The sequence below is a fragment of the Podarcis vaucheri genome (assembly GCF_965113315.1).
Source record: "Podarcis vaucheri genome assembly, chromosome: 1".
NCBI classification, from domain to species: domain Eukaryota; kingdom Metazoa; phylum Chordata; class Lepidosauria; order Squamata; family Lacertidae; genus Podarcis; species Podarcis vaucheri.
Window position 1 is genome coordinate 37268638 of NC_138759.1, and position 18794 is coordinate 37287431.

Genomic DNA, 18794 nt, shown 5'->3' on the forward strand with positions numbered 1-18794 from the left:
CTAACAGAATCTCTGTTTGACTCTTCTCTTGGAGTGACAGTTTTTCCTGCCTAGATTGAAGCAGCATTACATTCACTTAGCTCTTATCATAGTACTTGTTCAAAACTAGAACGTGGGCTACTTCAACACAAGCAGATTTCTATTTTGGTCTTTTGTTTTACTTGAAGCCCTTTCTTGCATTGGCCTGTAATTTTGCACTGATGAATAAGATAGACTTGGTGACTATTTAAAATATTGAAACACATTGAAGCACTCATGAATGCAAACTGTTCTACTCTGGATCATTTATTTTATCTTACCATATCTTTATCTATAGCTTCTCCTCTAATGGGTGCCCAAAGTTTTCCTAATCTGACTACAACTGGTACCACATCAACAGTGACCATGTCTACATCCAGTGTTACTAGCAGCAGCAATGTAGCCACAGCAACTACAGTTTTATCTGTTGGTCAGTCACTTAGTAACACTCTAACTACTAGCCTAACATCAACATCTAGTGAGAGCGATACAGGTCAGGAAGCAGAATATTCTTTATATGGTAAGTTTCATTTTTAAATGAACATAAGCAGATTTCCCATTAATAATTTTCTGTTTTCACCTTTACTTTTGTTATGGGTTTCTCACTTAGTTATTTCATTACTAAAGCATATCAAATAACGGAGCTGTTTACCCTGTTACCAGTTACATAAAGGGTTCCCCAGCAAAGGCTTTTACTCCCAGTGTCATCTTTTCTATAAACATCAGCTCTTCACAATCCTCTACATTCTTTGTATTTATGATATTTTTATATAGCATTTCAGTATAAAGGTATTTAAAATGTAGGACAATTGATTTGAATGTCCTAGCCTATTAAGAAAACTTCTAAAAATTCAGAAATCCAGATATATATATATGTATTATATCACTGTTATGTCTAGTCTTTCAGTATGGTGTGCTGCAGTTATTGATTCTGTGAAGTAAGTTCACATTGAAAACAGTGGCTTAGATCCAAATTTGTGTGAGCAGAATTCCACTTGTGCAATGAGACTTTCCCATCTTCCAATTGCAACCCCTGCTCACCTCCCTCCCCCCACCAAAGGTGACTTCTGGGGTTTGGTGGACCATCCAGAATTGGGTGGGAACAGGGGTGCCAACTTGAATAAAATATTTGGGGTCCCCAGGTAAGCCCATCCTGCATAATTGATCACAAGACGTGGTGCATGCACACCATTTGAATGGCAATGCCCATCAAATTTGGGTTCAGCTCCCTCAAATATGTTATGGGGGGGGTTGAAGGGAGCTTGGCCCCTAGGAGTTGCCTCCCATGGGTGGAATATTCTGATAGAAGAACACATTATGGATCAAAGTTCACATGTATGAATTTAGAACCATTGTCAAAATTCTAAGTTGAAAGGCATTGACAGCTAATAATACTTCACATCTCCACAGCACATTCACTGTTTCATGTGCATTAGCCTGGTCCCTTGTCACAGGCAAAATCTCCAGTCAGCTGTACTGGTGTACTGCTCCATTATCACAAACACAACTGTGAAATCACATGGCAAACCATAATTCAGTGGCAGCTATCCATAGTTTGCCAGCTTCAACATGTCAGCAAACTCTAGGAAAATCCTATAAATAGAAGAGGAAGCATGTGTCAGGAAAGAAGAGAGCACACAAGCCTACAGAAGTCCCCCAACATGACCTTGAGAACTGGGTTCATTAGGTCTAAACCTGGCCAGTGTTGTTATTGTTGTTATTAATTTTTATACTACCCTTCATTCACAGATTAAAGGACAGTTCACAACATAAAAATACAAAATGAGACCACAAACTATATAACAGAGAAACAGAAATAAACCAATAACTCTCCTCCCACAAACATTTAAAAGACCATAGATTGTTTAATCAGCCAAAGGCCTGGTTATAGAAAAACATTTACACCTGGTGCCATGCTTATAAGTAATCATATTTATGGGGAAACAACAAAACAGCTTGGCATGCACACATTTGCTTCGAAATAGTAAAGACCTACAGAAGCTTAACTGCATCATTTTCACACAGAGGTCATTTCAAATAGCTTTTCATGTGGGGAAAATTGAAGATGATGTCTTAGTAGCAGAAAGTCCTGGGGTTGCTAATGCTTATTCCCAAAGAGATTTGGAGTTTGGTCAATGGGTTCTGCTAGGCTTCTTGGTGTATTTCTTGCAGTAAGCACAGGGATCAATATTATATTCTTCTTCTAAGACACTCATGCAACAGTCAGAGCTGTTGGAGGTCAGAACTTTTCTGCCATGGCTGAAGCAGTTCTTTAAAATAATCAGTTGCATCATATATGTGCAGGAAAAGTCTGAATAGTAATGTGTCTTTCAGACATTATAGTGGAGATTTGAAGGCCCAGATTCTGGGAGGGGCAGAAGAATAGCATTAAAAATAAAGAGCTTATTTAGGGGATGTCTGCAAAAAAAAGTTACATGAGCTGCTGCTTTCATGGGAGTAGGAAGAGAACTTAGTGGAAAGATTGTCATTCATCCCTTTAGAGCACACACACAAAAATGCAGTGTTCTAGGAGATGGAATGGTAGGATCTGCTACACTAGCTAGAGGTCTAGTAAGTTCCTAGCTGTTATTTGTACACAGATAGTAACAAGTTGTGTGACTGCACAGATGACCGCTGGATCATTGGTTGAAGGAAAAGCTCTGCAGGGAGAGTGCTAGTTTTCTCCCATTTCCTGTTTGGTACTTAGGGGTGACTGCACACAAAATGGAAGTGATAAGATCCCCAACAAAAGGCTTTATTACTGTAGAATAAATGTAAGAATCCTCAAAGGGTTTACCGCATATTGGCGTGGATAGATTCCATTTGAGTTAGGAGCTGAAAAGGAAGTTCTCGGGGAAGCGTTGGGGAGAAAAGGGAATGGTAGAATTAAGGGATAGAAATTATATCAAGCTCTTGGGGGAATGAACCTAGACAGTGCTGGAACTTGTAATGAATATTTCACATTGTATCAGCAGAAGCCACTGGGAAATGCTGCATGCCACTGGCTGTGAGAAGGCATCCTTTCAGAGTACAGACCGATTCAAGAAATTATGTGGGCCTTTGCAAATTAGAATTTAGAATTAGAATTATATTTTTAGTCTGGAAGTGGCATCTGTTGAATTCCTAGACTGCAGTATGAAGCAGAATTTGAAAGCTATAAGCATCTCTCAAATATATTCATGTACCTGTTAAAGATGCTTTTAGGCTGATGTTCTAATGCCATAAACTTTAGAAAGTTGTCTTACAATTTGCTTTGAGTGCTAGTTGCCATATTTGAGGTATAAGTGATTATCAGAGTAGCAGTTTGTCTTTTTTATCCCTGAGGAGTTGTTGTTTTTGCCACATTAGTTTTGAATTATGAATATATTGTTAAAATCTCCATAGAGCATGGTTATTAGAGAGTAAGAAGCCAGTTTCCCAGGTTCAGATGTTATGGGAGGTCAAGCTTAATGATGACTTTCTGGTTGGTTAGTCCCATTTGCATGATCTCAAGAGCCTGTAATATGTTTTAAGAAAGTTAACAACCCATGAAATGCAAAAATGCCTCCTATAAAACCAGGAGATTATGCTGTATTGGGATTTAGACTGCTTCATATGTGACAGGCATCCCATATGAACATAAATTGTATGTAAAAAACATGTGCAGTTTCTGACTTTCCTAGAGTTAGGATTTTTATATATGCACAATTTCTGCTTGTATAGGAAACAAAGCACCATTTTCCAATTCCCTTCTTGCATTGCTCCTACAATGTAGGCAGATGTACATTGCTATATTTTTGATGGGACTGATAATTGCTTTCAAAGTGAAAAAAAACCACCCTTCCATGTTTGAAACTGTAGGCATTACATGTGTCATTACAGTTGTGGGTTCAGTGCTGTTAGCAATGTACCTGCAGTTCTTTGGGTGCTCTGAACACAGAACAAGAAATGGAAACCTGTCTTTTATGAATGGTTGAAGGCCTGCTATGTACCAGTATTAGTAGTTGTCATTGTAGAACTTGGAATACTGCTATTTTAGAGGGGTTCCTGTGGTTTTTCTTTTTTCATGGTTTGACACATTGCTACAGGAATGAAAGTGGTTTATGAGATAATTTGCTAATATTATATGACGTTTTTGAAAATGAAAGGAAATAAGTTCTATGAAACATGTATTGCAACTGTAGTAGCAAAATTATTGGCTTGCTAGCCATTTCCACTAATGGTTTGTGCTTACAAATGGGATCAGTTTGTCTGAGTATCTTACCTTATTCCAAATAGTTTCCCATTCTTTTTCAGGTTGTTTTCTGAAATGCTTTCCCCCTTTGTCAAAATTCATTAAATAGGTTTCTTCTCTACTGTCTTGAGCCTCTTTTTCCTGTTCCTGCTTTGAATTTATAGAACAAAATCAGTCTTCATCCTTACAGCCTTTTTTTTTTAAAAGCAAACAACAAGCAACTGAGTTCTTAGTGTGTGGTTTGTGTGTGTTCTGTGTAGATTTTCTTGATAGCTGTCGGGCCAGCACTCTGTTAGCGGAGTTAGATGATGATGAAGATCTACCTGAGCCAGATGAAGAAGATGACGAAAATGAAGATGACAATCAAGAAGATCAAGAGTATGAAGAAGTTATGGTACAGTGCATATCTATTTTTACAATATTGTCTGATCTGAAGTTATTTGGGGACCATATCAAAAAACCTTCTACTCTCCTGAACTTCTAGTATAGTATAGGTTGTTCATCGTGGACCAGTTTTGTAATTTAGAGAACGTGTCCGTTTTTAAAGAAGCAGCAGCAGCAGCTTGTTGTCATTTCAGTGGCTTATTACAAAAGTTCTACCTTGTTTACAGATCAAATGTCCTCTTATTATTAGTTCAGTGGAACGTCGAAAGAAACCCCTAAATAACAGATTATGTAAATAGATTCTACTGCAATAAATGTCCAGTTTGGTACTTTCCCTCCCCCGTTCCATTATATCAGTGTCAAATTATCTGAGGTGAACTCTTACAGAATATGACATTGGATATGGCTTATGGGCTGCAAACAGTCTTTAGCTGTATGCTTATATGTAGCAATTTGGGGGATTAAAAATGAGGTGCTGCTACTTGTATTTTGATAATTTTTCTATGGGTGCCACTGCAAAGTGGCTGCCATGCACCAGCCTAAAAAGAGATGCTGGTACTTCATACTGGTTAGTACCGTCACACCCACAAAAATACTGCATATATGTGATCTGCATTAGAAATCTGAATTGTAGATGCCAGATTAACTTGAGTCTTGATTGTGATCTGCATTAGAAATCTGCATTGTAGATGCCAGATTAACTTGAGTCTTGATTCTGCTTGAAAAGAATCAAGGATGAGAATTCACATAATTTCCTCTGTAAATTTGGCTAAACAAGTGACAGCTATGTTTGTGCATTTTAAGTAAGTTAAACAGGATAGCATTGATGCTTTAAGTTAGGGGTCAGCAAGGTTTATCTTTGCCTGGGCCAGATTGGTCCTGCAGAGATCCCTATGTGGGCCGGAATGTGCATGTGCATGAGTGCGCGCGCCCATGATTTCCGGCATTGCGCGTGCGCAGGCGCGATTTCCGGTGTCACGGAAGCGAGCCCCCGCGCCGTGGGGTTTAGGGGCGGCTCGTGGGCTGGTCAAATGACCTCTGTGGGATGTTTCCGGCCCATGGGCCTTAGGTTGCTGACCCCTGCTTTAAGTTTTTGAAAGTGTAGGTGAGAATCTACAGTGTACAGCAAGTTCAGTTTGTTTACTTATACTTAGCTAATCTCATGCTATTCTCATGGCTTACCCAACTTAAATAACCGTCTCTGAAGACAGTTCAGAAACTTCAGCTGGTGCCAAATTTGGCTGCCAGGTTGCTCACCCAGGCAAAATGGTTTGAGCATATTACACCGATCCTGCCCCAACTGCACTGGTTGCCAGTTCATTTCCAAGCCAAATGCAAAGTGCTGACTTTGACCTATAAAACCTTAAAGTTGATTGTTGAATCTTATGTTTTAACGTATTTATATTTTGATGTTAGCCGCCCTGAGCCCGGTAATGGCTGGGTAGGGTGGGATATAAATAAAATTTACTACTACTATTATTATTATTAGCCTCAGGACAGCAATACCTCGGTGACTGCCTCTCCTTGTATGGACTGACCTGAACCTCCAATCATCATCTGAGGCCCTCTTAGTGTGACCCGTCCACAAGAGACCCAAGGGCAGCAACACAAGAGTGGGCCTTTTGTTTGGTGGCTCCCCATTTGTGGAATGCTCTCCCCAGGGAGGCTCGCCTGGTGCCTTCCTTACATATGTTTAGGTGCCAGGCGAAAATGTTTCTCTTAAACCAGCCCTTTGGCTGATTGGACATTCTATGGCCTTTTAAATGTGTTTGTGGGAGGAGGTGTTATTGGTTTGCTCTTCTTTCATTTTGTATTTTGAGTTCTCATTTTGTATTTTCATATTGTGAACTGCCCTTTGATCTTCAAGTGAAGGGCAGTATACAAATTAATTAATTAGTAATTAGCAACAGCAGCAATAGATAGTTTTTGTACTTATCTATCCAGTGTGGGTTTAAAAAATGAAAACAACTTTTTTGTTCGTTTTGCCATTTTTGTTACATAATAGGAAGAAGAAGAGTATGAAACAAAAGGAGGTCGTAGAAGAACATGGGATGATGATTATGTTTTGAAACGTCAGTTTTCTGCTTTAGTACCTGCGTTTGATCCTAGACCTGGCCGTACTAATGTTCAACAGACAACTGATCTTGAAATCCCTCCCCCAGGTATATCCATGAGTTGTTTGAAAAACCATGTGCGAAGTATAAATATATATTATACACGTACAAATACACAAGCATGTCAGAGAACCTAAGAGAAGAACAAGATTGGAGGAGGAGAGACACAACTAGGTTTGGGGTGGACATGTTAAGATACCTACCACCTTCCCAAACTTTCTCCCTTCACAAATCTAGGTTGTAGCAGGGGAGGGACACACTCTGTTTTCACAGGGAAGAAGCTGATGAGAATGAGATGCTGAATGGAGAAAGGAGTTTGAAGCAAGTGAGATTTGAATGAGTGAGTCAGGTACCATGTAAGGGTAACAGGGTAAAGCTGAAATGCTTATTCTCTCCTCCTCCCTCATGTGAAATTTCAGACGCCTTTACTTTGAATTTATTTTCAGGTCTAGATAAGAATTACGATACCATGAAATATATGTGAGATGTTGAAAGCTGTTGCAGACTTTAAAAAACCTATTACTCATTGCACTGATTTATCACTGATTACAGGAACACCCCATTTGGAACTCCTGGAAGAAGTTGAGTGTACACCATCTCCCCGTTTAGCACTTACCTTGAAAGTTACAGGCCTTGGTACATCTCGCGAGGTTGAGCTGCCCCTAACAAATTTTCGATCAACCATCTTTTACTATGTTCAAAAATTGCTACAACTTTCCTGCAATGGCAACGTGAAATCTGATAAGCTCAGACGAATTTGGGAGCCAACATACACGTAAGACATTTAAAATCTGACGCTGTATCTAAAACCGTCTAAGGCTGCATTTTTTTGCAATGTGTATTTACAATCTATATCAAAAACTGCTGCTATGTCATCTCTTACCTTGTGGATGGTGGTTGTGCGGCAGTAGTGTTTGGATAGTGGCAGTCCTAGGTAAACATTGGCATCATTTCTTTTTCCCTGCCTTAACATTTCAATGTTAGGGTTCTTACACTGTTTTTGAAATTGTAACAAATAAGTGTTGATGAAAGAATTCTTACCACAAAGAGTGCACTTGCTACATCAAAATGAATAGTTGTGCTTCAAGCTGGCCTGTAATTCAAAATGTATTCATGGTTTTTATAGTTTAAAGAATTTAAAAACAAGATTCAAGAGCTGTTGCGCCAGCAGTTGAATTCTTGAAATGCGTTGTATCAGCTGCTTTGCCAGTCTAGTATTAAGAAGCATCATTGGCTGACTCACCAATGCTACTCTTGTGTGGCACGCAGCAAAGTATTCAGAATTATTTTAGTATGCAGAGTGTAAGCAGAAGACAATTTAAATTATATCGCAAGATTCATACTGATTTGGAAATGGTGCGTTCTGTTGTAGAAAGCCAGTACATAAATAACTCTAAATCTTTTCATGTTTAGAATTGTATACAGAGAAATGAAGGATTCTGATAAAGAGAAAGAAAGTGGGAAAATGGTGAGATAAATCTTAACTTTTCAATACTTATGTGGCTGTCAACAGATTTTTGTGCAGTTTGTGCACTTTAAAAAAAAGCAGCAGCTTTTTTAAAAAGCTACACTAACTGAGTTCTGTTGTATGGAAGATATGTTAAAGAATGTTTGTAAATGCATGTTCCTAAATAAATGTGTGTAGTGCATGTGAAATGTTTCAAACTTTACAACCAGGAAATACCAACATTTGGTGGTTCCTGTTGTAGGGTTGCTGGTCAATAGAGCATGTGGAACAGTACCTTGGCACTGATGAATTACCAAAGAATGACTTGATAACCTACCTGCAGAAGAATGCGGATTCAGCCTTTCTGCGCCACTGGAAATTAACCGGCACTAATAAAAGCATTAGGAAAAACAGAAATTGTTCCCAGCTCATAGCTGCATACAAGGTATATGTCTGCATCAAAAGTATTGATTTGGGGAATGTCTATGCTTTATTTTGCATCGTGTTATGAGTCCTGACAGAGGGACTTGATGTGTGACTAATGCAATTTACTCTGGTTAAATATGTTTATGTGTGACCCTCATGTTTAACTTTTACCAGCTCCAATGTTTTGTATGCTTTCGAATAGACACAGTATTATATTATTATTAATAATAATATAGTGCCTAACAACAGCTAAAGGCTCAGTATTTGCGTCATGCAAACCATGTTTACATTTTCTCTGTCTCAAAGTTCAAAATAATTACATCACAATTCTAACTTTTACTATGTATTTATTTTCCTTCCATTCATTTATTTACACAGGATTTTTGTGAACATGGATCAAAGTCTAGTTTGAGCCAGGGAGCTATTTCCACACTTCAGAACTCAGACATTCTTAGTTCAATAAAAGAACAGCCTCAAGCCAAAGCTGGTAGTGGACAGAATTCCTGTGGAGTAGAAGATGTTCTACAGTTGCTCCGTATTTTGTATATTGTTGCAAGTGACCCTTATTCAACTCGAAATTCTCAAGAAGGTAAGCAGGATGTAATACATTTCCCCCTAAAAGCTTCCACAAAGGAAACATATTATTAGTACATTATTATTCATTTCTATTAATAATTTCAGAAGGAGATGAACAGCTTCAGTTTAATTTCCCACCAGATGAATTCACAAGCAAAAAAATCACCACAAAAATTCTTCAACAGATTGAGGTAATATATATATTTATTACTGAGATTATTTCTGAGGCATTTTAGTTTCATAGAAGCTGTTGTAGATGGTTGAAGTCTGAAATATCATCTTATTTAAAGGAAGCAGTGAAAATTATTTGAATGTGGTTTTTCTTCATTTGCTGGTTTTGTTTCAATATTTAGATGGCCCATGGTACTTGATACTGAAATTTGCCATGTGCTGGAAGGGAGCTTTGGTGAGGCATCCAAAGCTGAGTCAGTTGTACAGTTCAATTAATTGCAGCCTTGATCTTGAAAACTGAACATAAATTGGTAGGATTTTACTGACATAAGTCATAAAAGAATTAGAATTTCCTTTAAATTGCACTGTTATAAAAGCATGAAGTCTAGTGTGGTTAACGATTGCAGCATTGGACTGTGGGCACCAGATTCAAATTCTCACTCAGCCATGGGTGAACTTGGGCAGTTTCTTCCTTTCAGCCTAATCTATTTTGGGATTATTTTGCAGATAAAAATGGGGGTGAAATGTGGGTTATCTATAAGTTAAAACACCTTGGAGGAAAGCTGGAAAATAAATGAATACAACACATTCAGTGATTAAAAATGACAGCTTAACAGCTTGTTATTTTTTAAAATGGATAGTGTAATTTGTGAAGTTTGGGACTGTGTGCACACACCTCAGCCCAAGGCCGAGAGTGGGTTCTTGTCATCTGGGCAGCCCAGGACCTCCCTACACACTGCCTAGGCTTGCGCCCTGGGGAAGTAACTTCAGTGCTGCTAATGCAGTGGTTTGACTTCACCCCCAGAGGCACACTCCATTGTCTCTTGACACAGACAGATGCCAACAGCAACAATGCCAAAAACCAGGCAGAGTCCTCTTTCAGACTGACATCTTTATTCAAACTGGCTGTTGGTACCCCTTTCTGCCGAGTTTGAAATGTTGAGTTTGAAATCAGTGGTGTTTGGGCCCATCATGCCAAAGATCAGATCAGGCTTCCTCAGACTTGGCCCTCCAGATGTTTTGAGACCACAATTCCCATCATTCCTGACCACTGGTCCTGCTAGCTAGGGATCATGGGAGTTGTAGGCCAAAAACATCTGGAGGGGCAAGTTTGAGGAAGCCTGGATCAGATGAAGTCACACCAAAGTCACATTTTTAATCTCCACCTTTATTCAGAATGGTGGTTGACAGCCCAATGTCCACAAAAACTGCCACCTCCACCTTGGGAACCCTTGTGTCAAGTTGGGCAATGATATATTGAGACGTTTGAATGCATTTAGAACAAACCATTTTCTACAACATACAGTAGTAGATTTTTATTTAATTATGACCATTCTATTTACAACAATTTTTTTTACAAAGTACAAAAACTAGTGGTATAAGGTGAGTGTGTAGGAAAATATGAATGCATAAATAGTTATTGATCCATCATACATTTTGTATGTATTCTTCAGACATTGCATTTTAAACAGTGGGTGTATTAAATTACAGGAGCCATTGGCACTAGCAAGCGGAGCTCTGCCAGACTGGTGTGAACAGATAACTAGCAAGTGCCCTTTCTTAATTCCATTCGAAACTCGACAGCTGTATTTCACATGTACAGCATTTGGGGCATCAAGGTAAGAAACCTGACAAGCAAGTTGCTTATTTGCTGCAGTTTCAGAATATTGAATCTCATTAATGTCAGTATTTGGAATATCAGTGTTTCCTTGTGAAGAAATTGAATTTTTAGGTAGTAAATCCTAAATACAAGAATTCTGTTATGATATGGATGCTGTTTGGTTTGAAAATGGTTAACACTGTGAAGGTGGGGGACTCTGGTCTTTTATTTCTAACTATAGTCAGAAAAGATAGTGTTGAGGGGGTTCAGTTGGCATTTTTCTAGGAAGCAACTAGACTGCTACAGGAGGTGTTTTGGTTACAAATTTGCAAAATTTTCTATTCTGGCCGTTAACAACAAAATCTAGCTTTTGTGTGAATCGGGAGTATGGAAAATGTCTAATTGTGAGAGGACGTTTAGTGCACATTCCATTAAAAATAATTGATTCTTGATTATTGCCCAATGGGAATTCAGAATTCCAAGGATAACCTTATGATTGGTTAGAGGGTTTGACTGAAGTGAATTTAAGTGCAGGCATGTCACTGTTTGAGGGTCAGATGAATGAGAGGAGTCAATCAGTTGGCCAGAGCCTAGGAAGAGGCAGAAAGATAATAAGGAAACAATGGTGTCAGAGGCGGAGGAAATCTAGCCAGGAAAAAGAGAGAGAGAGAGAGAGAGAGAGAGAGAGAGAGAGAGTGTCTTCAGAGGCAGTTCTCCAGCATAGCCTCTGGCAAAAATGACAGCAACTGACAAAAGAGATCACAGCTATGATAACAGCAACAGTGTGTGCGGATGGAAGGGACAGAAGAGCAGCAGTGGCAGCATTGTGTTTGCTGGGATGGGGCAGGGTGAGGTGGTGTTGAGGTGGGGGTAGCTTGTGGCAGATATGTGTGCCATCTGTGGGAGACAAGGAGTGCCAACCCATGGTTCTCCCAGCCTTGCTCCACCCTGTCCCATTAACTTCTGTGCTGTTGCAAGGATATCACTTATTTTTTATTTATTTGAAATACTTCTTACATATCCTTCACCCTAAGGTTGCAGGGTATTAACAATGATATAATATACAATATTAAAATTAATGAAATTAAACCTAGTTATTTTATAAACTATAGATTTTTTTTTTAAAAAAAACCCTCATTGAAAGCAAACAGTGGCCTAAGGAAGGTCTCATTAAAAAGCTTTTCTGAGTCATGGTGCATATGAGCTTTAAAGCAATGTATCTGCATTTTTTCCTGATATCAGAGCGATAGTGTGGCTGCAGAATCGACGTGAGGCCACTGTTGAGCGAACGCGAACTACAGGCACAGTGCGAAGAGATGATCCAGGAGAATTCAGAGTTGGGCGCCTTAAACATGAAAGAGTAAAAGTTCCACGTGGTGAATCCTTGATGGAGTGGGCAGAAAATGTAATGCAGATTCATGCGGACAGAAAGTCAGTCCTAGAGGTAAAATAGATTCCTCTTACAAAATAATACACTACACTTGTGTAGTGTTAAGTGAGCGCAGTTGTTTATTAGAAAAGATATATTCCAAAAGACTGCTAGTACTATTGTTGTGGTCTCTGGTTTCCAGGTGGAGTTTTTGGGAGAAGAAGGAACAGGATTGGGACCCACCTTGGAGTTTTACGCACTGGTGGCAGCAGAATTCCAGAGGACAGAACTGGGAGCATGGCTCTGCGATGACGACTTTCCAGATGATGAATCGCGTCAGGTATATTTTGTCTTAGTAGTTTGTGTATCTCTTGAAATACCTTAACACTTCCCTTCACTTTTTTTTTGATTTTTTTTAAAAAACAGGTGGATATAGGTGGCGGATTAAAACCTCCGGGATATTATGTACAGCGATCTTGTGGTCTGTTCACAGCACCATTTCCACAGGATAGTGATGAACTTGAAAGAATAACCAAACTTTTTCACTTTCTGGGGATTTTCTTAGCCAAATGCATCCAAGACAACAGACTGGTGGACTTGCCTATTTCTAAGCCGTTCTTTAAACTCATGTGCATGGGAGACATTAAAAGCAATATGAGCAAATTGATTTATGAGTCGCGGGGTGACAGAGACTTGCACTGCACAGAAAGTCAATCAGAGGCGTCTACGGAAGAGGGGCACGATTCTCTCTCAGTAGGAAGCTTTGAAGAAGATTCCAAATCAGAATTTATCCTTGATCCACCAAAGCCTAAACCCCCAGCTTGGTTTAATGGGATTTTAACGTGGGAAGATTTTGAATTGGTAAACCCTCACAGAGCAAGATTTTTAAAAGAAATTAAAGACCTTGCAATAAAGAGACGTCTAATATTAAGCAACAAAGGACTTTCAGAAGATGAGAAAAATACTAAAATGCAGGAACTAATGATGAAGAACCCATCAAGATCGGGACCTTCTCTTGGCATAGAAGATTTAGGGTAAGGTATTACACTCACCCCCCTTTTGCTCATATATACATGTGGCCACCTTGTGGAGTAATAAATTGACCTATGCATGTTTAGACATTTTATTCCATACACTGAGATTTTTTTTTTAAAAAGTGCTTTATCCATATTGTTTCTACTGTGTTCCTGTTTGGAATTTTCAAATTTTGTGAGATGATTCCCACTTAAGAGCAAACCAAACTGCCTTGCACAAACTCAGAACATTTCTCCATCTTGCTCAATATGATGCTAAGTGATTGATGGCAGCATTTCAGAGTTTCAGACAGAATTCCCAACCCTTCCAGGAAATGCCAGGGATTGAATCTAGGCCCTCTTTCATGCAAAGCATGTCTTCTGCCCCTATTGCTGTGTATCTACTGATTCCATCTCCTACCTTACAGGCTGAATTTCCAGTTTTGCCCTTCTTCCAGAGTATATGGCTTTACAGCAGTGGATCTTAAGCCTGGTGGTGAAGATGAGGTAGAGGAAAAATTCTTAATATGAGAGAGTTAAAAATTACTTGATTTCCCCAAAATTCTTCTGTGATGTGATGTAATGTAAACATTCTCTGTCCATTTACATCGATTTCGTTACAGTTGGTTACTATGGATAATGCAGAGGAGTACGTGGATCTGATGTTTGACTTCTGCATGCATTCTGGCATACAGAAACAGATGGATGCTTTTAGAGGTATGTAACTGACTAGCATATATGGGCTGTTTAACCATTTAAAGGAAATATTTATCAGTTAAGGAATTTCAAACATAACATGGTTCTCAGCTCGTGCTTATGCTTTTTTACTTTTTGTTTCAAGATGGCTTCAACAGAGTCTTTCCAATGGAAAAGCTGAGTTCCTTCAGTCATGAAGAAGTGCAGATGATTCTTTGTGGAAATCAGTCACCGTCGTGGGCAGCTGAAGATATAATCAACTACACAGAACCTAAACTTGGCTACACTCGAGACAGGTACTTTACCCAGTGGCAAGATATTTGCACTACTTTCAGGACTTGGCAACAAGGAATTGTGGGGTGTTGACACTGAAAATGCGTGGCAAGTGCAGAAAATTCAATCTAGATAGTTACACCTGACAGCTTCTAGGAGCCTCCGGTAAGAGCTGAGTCCAGGGTGGGGGACCAAAGGTGGACAGGCTACCCCAGAAGTAGCATGACGTGTCCCCCACCAGAGGTACTACCCCTCACCTAACACTCCGTACACTCCTCTGGATATGAGTGCGTTGTTAATCAGTGGTGCTTCGGTTGAGCAGCACTTGCTATCTAAATGGGTGTCTACAGCTTTGCATATGCCACTGATCTCCCAGTGGGTGGCAGGCTTGCATACCCAGACACTTTTCCCACATGGATGTTTATGGCTGGATAGTTCTATCAAGCTGTCTCTGAATGCTTCATTATTAAGCTGGCTAGAACAAGCAAGGTTTTTTTCTTCTTCACATTTACCAGGTCTCCTGCATAAAGTGTGGAGGAGATACATAGCAAGTGTAAAACAGAAGATAAAAGGGAACTTTTGTCACTCCCTCACTGTAACAATTCATTTGAAGGTGCCTGCTTTTAAAAATGTAATTTGTCTGTTATGAAAAGAAAACAGAAAATACTTTTAGAAAATCACAGTAAATGGACTATTATCAAACAACTTGGTTTGATCTGTTTGGTGCAGTAATAAAACAAAATCAGATTTTTATAGTTCACTGAACTGATGTCTACATGGGTACATCTCAATTGTGCAATCTGTCTTCCTTTGGGGGGGATGTTGGGCAGGTGAAGGTAAATAAGATAAGGCTTAAAAGTACACGACTAGGTATTGCTTCACAATGTTCTGAGCATTGGTCCACCTCATGCAGACTTGAAACTAGATGCTTGTATGTCGTTTTCATGGTCTGTGTAGGTAATGAGGAGGAGACTGCTGTAGGAGTGAACACACAATAAGTAAATAAACTTTCATGCCAGCAAAGAGGAAGACAGGGAAATGCTATGTTTACATACCAACATAGTCATGTAATATTTGGCAAACATTTATTTAATAATAATCTCCCCGCCCCCGAACAAAAATAAAGTGTACCTACAGACATATCTTTATCTTCAAATGCTAATTTTTGATAAGGTGATTTATTTAGGAATTTAATATAGTAAAAGACAAGCATTAAAAGCCATTTGGTTATGTCAGCCATTTGACACTTAGTTCATTATGGAGCAGCTGAGTGACAAACCGTGGCCTTTGGTTTAAGATTTGTTTCAGTCCAGACAAACCACTTTTGGCTTCATATCATGGTTGGTTTGGAGCAAAAACAAACCACAATTCCCAGTTTGACTGTAATGCTGCTAAACCAGGTGCATGGTTTGTTGCTTGTGCTAGGGGAAGAGTGAAGTGGGAACCACTTAACAACTAGGGTGTACAATGGTACCTTGATTCCCGGACAGCTTAGTTGTCAAACAAATTGGCTCCTGAGCACCGCAAACCCTGCAGTAAGTGTTCCCGTTTGTGAATGTTTTTGGAAGCTGAACGTCCAACGTGGCTCCCGATTGAGTGTAGGAAGCTCCTGCAGCCAGTTGGAAGCTGCGCCTTGGTTTTCAAAAAGTTTCGGGAGTCGAACGGACTCCCAGAATGGATTAAGTTCAAGAACCAATGTACTGTGATGTGCAGATGCAGTGTGTGCATGCTCATGCACTAGTTCAACACTGGTTTGATTATGCAACACATAGTCAACACTGTAGGTATATTTAAAATCTGTTCTGTTTTGTACTTTAGCCCTGGATTCCTGAGATTCGTTAGAGTTTTGTGTGGCATGTCTTCCGATGAAAGAAAAGCATTCCTGCAATTCACAACTGGCTGTTCAACACTTCCCCCAGGAGGCCTGGCTAATCTACATCCCCGTCTCACTGTTGTACGCAAGGTATGGCCATTTCTTAAAAGTTTTGACTATATATTTAAGCAAAGGTGTGTTAGATATTTTTTATGAAGTCTGGTCTTTGAGATAGCTCACACATTTGTACTCAGAAAATGGCTTGCACTCCACAAGGAGCCTGTCAGGCCTTTGGCAGAGGTCTTCATGGATCCTGTTAATGCAGGGGTCAGCAAACTTTTTCAGCAGGGGGCCAGTCCACTGTTCCTCAGACCTTGCGGACAAGTAGATTAATAGGTACCGCTCCGGCGGGAAGGTAAACGGCATTTCCGTGCGCTGCTCTGGTTCACCAGAAGTGGCTGGCCACATGACCCGGAAGCTGTCTCCGGACAAACGCCGGCTCCTTCAGCCTATAGAGCCAGAGGAGCACACAACCCTAGAGTCGTCTGCAACTGGACCTAACGGTCAGGGGTACCTTTACCTTTAACAACACAGAATTGAAAAGGAAATGTGCGCTACACTCACTATTTTAAAAGTTAATTGCGGATTTTTATTCACAGGTTGATGCTACGGATGCAAGTTACCCATCTGTGAATACATGTGTGCACTACCTTAAGTTGCCTGAGTATTCTTCTGAAGAGATTATGCGAGAGCGCCTGCTAGCTGCTACCATGGAGAAAGGCTTTCATCTCAACTGAGCTGATGAATAGGACACAGGATATGACAAACTGGTTTTGCATTGATAACTAGTGAAGCCTCTTGTGTTGTATGTGCAGAAAATACAATCTCCACGCTGTGCTCTACTGAGACTTGCCTTTCCCCCACCCCATCCATGAGGCTTTGGAAACACATGGAAAAATTGTTAGCTGCTAATGAAACAAATCCCAATGAATTACACAGCCAGCAAGAAAAAGGCAAGAACACTGTGTGATGCTTCCAAGGGCTTGTGCAACCAGAAGCTGAAGCAAATGTTTGACTGTTCCAAAGAGCAGATCTGCCGATTTTCAGTGTTCACTGATACAAGATTTATAACAGTGTATTTGTGTAAAGTTTAGTGTTTAATACCCTGTACACTACAGTTGCCATCACTGATCCCTGTTTTGCTGGCTTTAAGCTAACTGGTCAGAAATCTGCTTCCATAAAACTTAGTCATTGGGCATCTCAAGCTTTCCTTCCTTCCTTTCCTTCCTTTCATGGTGCCTGCACTATAGGAGTATGCTAGTGTTGGGGGGGGTGTTTGCGTATAATCATGCACAACCTTTTATTATTATTTCAAGTGGGAATACATTTTGATTTCTAAATGCCCTGCTATAAAGATTAAATCCTTGTATGTGTGTATGTGTGTGTGCGTGCAGCTCAACAATAAAGCTTTTAAAAGACACTGATCCCTGGTGCAAGGCCCACTTTAAAGCAAGTTTTACTTTTGGTTGTATTTTCTTTGTATATTAAAAACATTTATTTAACTTGTTGCAGTTTGAAGTTTAAAAAAAGATTTCCAATGTGTATGCTCAACATTAATCATTAAAAAGTTTGCAGCGTATGAAACCGCTTACTAGTTCTTCTGTTATGTTGGTATACAGAATAGTGCCTTGAATTCTAATGCTTTATTTCTTCAAATAAAAATACTTGGTCTTGTACTACACAGTTCTGTTTCCAAACCTCCTCTAAAAGTACAAAAAGGGCTCCAAATGTTAGTGGATTTTTAAAAATCAGGTTAGTTGTATAGCAGGTGGCTGTTATGCATTATGTCCCATGAGCCAGTTGCTTTGCCCTACAATGTATTACATTTACAGTTCCTTGCAGCTTAATACAGTGTTTCCCAAACGTTTTTGGGCAACGGCACACCTGTTTACTGAAAAAAAATCTCGCGGCACACCACCATTAAAGCCCCGCCCCGTGACGTCAGCGTGCAGCGTCACGCCGGGAGGGACGCATAAAAGTGAAAGTTTTTTCCCTCGGCAGCTCCTCTCAGCTGCGCTCAATCCGCCTCGGAGCGCAGGAGCGATGCCTCTCTCTGGCTCTCCCTCCGCGCAGGCTGAGGGAGGGAGGGAGGGGCGCGTGTGACCCGTCTCTGCTGGGAGACCAAACCCAGCGAGGCAGAGTCGCGCGGAGGCGCCCAGGCAGCGCTGCCGGCTGTGAGGAGGAGCGCCAGGCAGCAGCAGGAGGCGCGGCCTCTCCTCGCCGCCACCGCCCCGCCTCTCGCCGCCCGACTCGCCCGCCTCCCTCCAGGTATCTCGCGGCACACCAGCCGATGTCTCACGGCACACTCGTGTGCCGCGGAACACCGGTTGGGAAACACTGGCTTAATAAACTCCAGGCCAGTTCTTTAAATTGCATTTGCTGATTTATTTAGAAGCAAGCCATGCAAAAACATTTCTGATTCAAGGTAGTTTTGTACCTGGTAGTTTTTGGTATTTCTTCTTAGACAAGGCATTCTGAACGTTTGCAAAGTTAAATGTCCCCCTTCTTCCTGCGGCCCATAATGTTTGTTTGAAGCCACTCCTGACAGTCATAGATCCTTCATAGTTGCTGTGCTAGTAACAATGCAAGCTTACAAACAAATAGTCAGGTGGTTTTAAAAC

The 18794-nt window shown here is 40.2% G+C and overlaps 1 protein-coding gene across 12 annotated transcripts in view; it reads left to right on the forward strand.

The window, feature by feature from the left end:
* HECTD1 (HECT domain E3 ubiquitin protein ligase 1) overlaps positions 1-17757 on the forward strand; it is a 62002-nt gene extending 44245 nt beyond the window's left edge. For 9 of the 12 annotated variants that reach the window (XM_082202119.1, XM_082202113.1, XM_082202118.1 and 6 more), the window contains 17 exons: positions 317-538; positions 4492-4625; positions 6621-6777; positions 7282-7504; positions 8143-8197; positions 8439-8621; positions 8981-9191; positions 9284-9369; positions 10841-10968; positions 12192-12393; positions 12521-12658; positions 12745-13352; positions 13760-13838; positions 13955-14048; positions 14173-14323; positions 16119-16263; positions 16773-17757. In XM_082202119.1, the coding sequence (XP_082058245.1) occupies positions 317-538; positions 4492-4625; positions 6621-6777; positions 7282-7504; positions 8143-8197; positions 8439-8621; positions 8981-9191; positions 9284-9369; positions 10841-10968; positions 12192-12393; positions 12521-12658; positions 12745-13352; positions 13760-13838; positions 13955-14048; positions 14173-14323; positions 16119-16263; positions 16773-16910 (2954 nt within the window). In that variant the 3' untranslated portion in view covers positions 16911-17757. The remainder of the gene's footprint in view (positions 1-316; positions 539-4491; positions 4626-6620; positions 6778-7281; positions 7505-8142; positions 8198-8438; positions 8622-8980; positions 9192-9283; positions 9370-10840; positions 10969-12191; positions 12394-12520; positions 12659-12744; positions 13353-13759; positions 13839-13954; positions 14049-14172; positions 14324-16118; positions 16264-16772) is intronic. The other 3 variants (XM_082202121.1, XM_082202116.1, XM_082202114.1) reach the window with 3 other exon arrangements.
* Positions 17758-18794: the final 1037 nt, after the last annotated feature.